We start from the raw sequence: 3,403 nt of genomic DNA, 5'->3' as shown, positions 1-3,403 counted from the left end.
GGGTATATTCGTGTAATTCCAGCTAACGTTTTAGGCACAGGGCCCCCATTGCACTTGATACAGTTGAGAGCCAGAGGGACACCAGCTTCTTTACCTTGAAGAAGAGATCAAAAGACAATATAAGCAAAACAATATGAAAGCACAAAATGCTATGAAATAAGCAACTCAGGGGATGTAGTAGTGTGGTACACAGCATAAAGCTACTCACAGAATCCTAGTCGGTCCGCCCAGTGAGCTCTGTATGTCCCATTAATATTCAACAACAAACAGATTGTATTCGAAATCACTGCCTGAAAATTTGGTTGAATGAAACCATGAAGAAACCAGCATGGGAAGATTTTAACTAAAAGTCTAAAAGAAATTCGAAGTCTAAGAAACCTCAAGAGGTGATGTTGGGGTAGTCCAGCCAGAAAGTCCTGCCCCATGTATCTTCAAATAAGTAAAAAGAACGTGAGCATCCTGGAAGTAAATGATCTGACAGAAAAAAATGTATTGTTAAACAAAATATTTAAAGGTTGCAAGAAATAACATACCCGAAGCTTTTGCCCAATAAACAATTTTCCAGCATTCAACTGTTTTTTCAGCATGACATCCAGAGCAGCATTTATCGAATACCTGTGAATTTTTTTTTTAGAAAAAATCTATGAGGAAAGAAGGAAAGAAAACAGGTTTGAATACAACAATAGCAAGTTCATACCATCCATCAGTGAGTTCTATTTTCACATTGCTGCCACTATCAGAACCATGTGTTTCTCGAGTCTTTGGATTAATAGCAGATATGCAGAGCACCATCATTGAAGAAGCTGGAGCATCACCACTCAGAATCCTCTTTATTGCAGAGCAGTGACCATGATTGACCTCTCTCTCATATCTATGTAGGTAGATTAACCAGGTTAGACTTTGCATTAGCTCAAATAATAAGTAAAAAACAAAACAAAAAGGGCTATATTGGACGATGGAGAAACCTATATCTTAGTTCCTGGAGAACATTGGTGATCGTCAGAAAGTTTCCTCTGCATTTGGCTGGGTAGTATGTCTCGTAGCATGCGAGTTTCCAGACTATCCACCTGTAGTGATTGGTGACCCACCTAGTGCATATACATATAGAGATAAACAAAATGGGTAACTTAAAAGCTAAAACATTTAAAGGGACCTAAGAAATTACTCTCTAGATGCACGTTGTAAGGAAGCACCAGACTCTGCCAACATTTGACGAAAAGTTTCAGCTCCCACCACGCTTGAGGAAGACACATCACCAAACACATATTTATCTGCATTACTTGATTTGATTCTTCTGACATGTTCTGGCACATCCATCTTAAAACAGCCCGAAAGCGTGGTTAGAGTGAATGAAAAAAACGAAAAGGTAATATATATACAACACCGGAAAATGTGAAAGGAAGCAAAGAGTTTCACCTTGGTCGTAGCTGTTGGAGGCATTCCAAAATAATCCTTGATATATATTCTTAGAGACCTTTCTTCAGGTCTTGTGGAAAGCACCTTTTTGGAATATTGTGTATCACAAGATACGACAGACAAACCTGATAATAGACAGGACACCAACAGTTATAAATTTGAGATCCAATAAAACAAATTCAAAGAAGAAAGTTTCCTGAGTATTTTACCAATTGAAGCATGCTGGTCATTTTTCATTAGAGGGGTTTTAAAGGAGGAGGTTCTCGGCCTTTTAAAAGGAGGAACAGAGACTGTCTTTCCCAGTCTTTTCTTTTGGCTGCTTTCTTGTCTATTGTTTGCATAAGCTATATCACTGCGATTTGTGATATCCACAAGTGGCTGGTGAGCTTGTCTTCCGAATTCCGTAGCTCTTGAAATGAAACCGTTTCCCGTTTTATTATTAACTGCCATATCAGATGCTAAAGGCCTGTTATTTGATATCCCATGTGCCTCATCAACAGCCGCATCAAATTTCTTGATCAAATTAACCCCTGAAGCTACGTCCTCCAGTTTGACTGATCTAAATTGCTTTGAAGATGATTGGAGAGGAGATATAAAACTATTAGATGTATGCTTGTTGCTCGCCTTTGCTTCATGAGGAATATCACCACCTATCCATCTATCTTTCTGTGGTGTAACAAAGTGATCACCTGTTGCTGAATCGTCAAAGAAAGGCCCTAACTCAGGGTCTCCAAGAAGGCTTCTTGCACGATTCAAGGCTTCGACTGACACTGACAATGACCTCCCACCAGCAGTTTGAAACTTTGTTTGAGGAACCTTTGGAGATGAACTCAAAATTTCAGATCTTTGACCCTCCTCATAATGTCCTCCTGGAGCTACAGAACGATGCTGAACCGATGTAGCACCAAACGTCTCAGGAGTTCTTAAACGGTTCACGTGTTTGAATCCACTATAATCATCTTCTTCTTCTAGTCCTAACAATGCCTTGGCTCTTGCCATACCAGCAGAAGACACATTAACCTTCTTGTTAGAAGCAGTCTGGAAAAAAGAGTTGGGAACACCAAACTCAGTCTCCCTGGAGAGAGCATTATCCTCTACACAACACAAACAGAAAGAGGTAAGTAACATATCAGCTGTTACAATCTTAAAAGTCATTCACTTTATAGTAAGTCCATCCGTTCTTCTCAATAAACAGCGTAGAAGTAATAACAAATAACATGCACCTGAATCTGCTAAAATCGATTTGGCTTTGGAAATCGAAGATTCTTTAAGAGCTACAGATTTGCCCAGAGCAGTCGTGAACAGTGTCGGCTTCGATACCTCTGGTTCTATAAGTTTCGAGCATCCTTTCAATCAAACAACAACATTTAATCTCCCTCGCATGAAAAAACGAATCGGAAGAAGAGAAAAAGAGAATCACCTCGGAGCAAGAGATCGGCCATGGAAGGTAGAGGAGGAGCTGTTGATGGCGGAGAATTCTCGGATTTGCCAGGCGGAAGAATCCGGCCAGCGGCTTCCCACCGGAAACCGTCGCCGCTTGAATCGGGTAATAGCTGCCACGTCGACATCTGCGGTTTTAGGGTTTCTGTCGATTCGTGTATCAGCTTAGCTTAGGAAACGATTTAGAACGAGAGGAGGGAGGGAATACCAAAACGAAAACATCTTAACATTTCTGGCAAGGCGGGAAAGTATAGAAATATCTCGGGGCCCTAAAAATATGAAAACGGAGGCGTTTTATACAATGGCCGCATTATGGGAGAGACGGCACAGCGTTCAACATAAAGACAAGTGAGCTGCACGGCGTTTTATAGAGACTGAAACGGCACGTATGCTAGCAATTGGAAGTCTTGTACTGTCCTATGGCGGGAAAATTGAAAAGACGCGTCCTTTTATATTTAGACAAGGTCAATGTGGGCCCGTATCAAAGCCTCGGCAGAAATACCAAACTGAACCAGGTAATTATAAACACTGCCGAATGAAAACATTT

At 40.7% G+C, this 3,403-nt stretch overlaps 1 protein-coding gene across 1 annotated transcript; it reads right to left on the bottom strand.

The window, feature by feature from the left end:
* Positions 1 to 5: 5 nt before the first annotated feature.
* On the bottom strand, positions 6 to 3,087 carry LOC130506466 (protein BREAST CANCER SUSCEPTIBILITY 2 homolog B-like; the record flags this gene model as incomplete). The annotated part of the gene is made up of 11 exons (XM_057001118.1): positions 2,837 to 3,087; positions 2,640 to 2,762; positions 1,626 to 2,510; positions 1,417 to 1,541; positions 1,166 to 1,317; positions 966 to 1,088; positions 698 to 871; positions 534 to 615; positions 379 to 429; positions 209 to 290; positions 6 to 94 (listed from the first exon to the last, which is right to left on the bottom strand). Coding segments are annotated over exons 1-11 (2,034 nt in total), but the record flags the coding sequence as incomplete, so codon positions are not given.
* Between the last annotated feature and the right edge of the window lie 316 nt (positions 3,088 to 3,403).

Source organism: Raphanus sativus, unplaced genomic scaffold (assembly GCF_000801105.2).
Source record: "Raphanus sativus cultivar WK10039 unplaced genomic scaffold, ASM80110v3 Scaffold3268, whole genome shotgun sequence".
Lineage (NCBI taxonomy): Eukaryota > Viridiplantae > Streptophyta > Magnoliopsida > Brassicales > Brassicaceae > Raphanus > Raphanus sativus.
The sequence above is the reverse complement of the archived record's forward strand: the minus strand, read 5'-3'. Positions and strand labels throughout refer to the sequence as shown.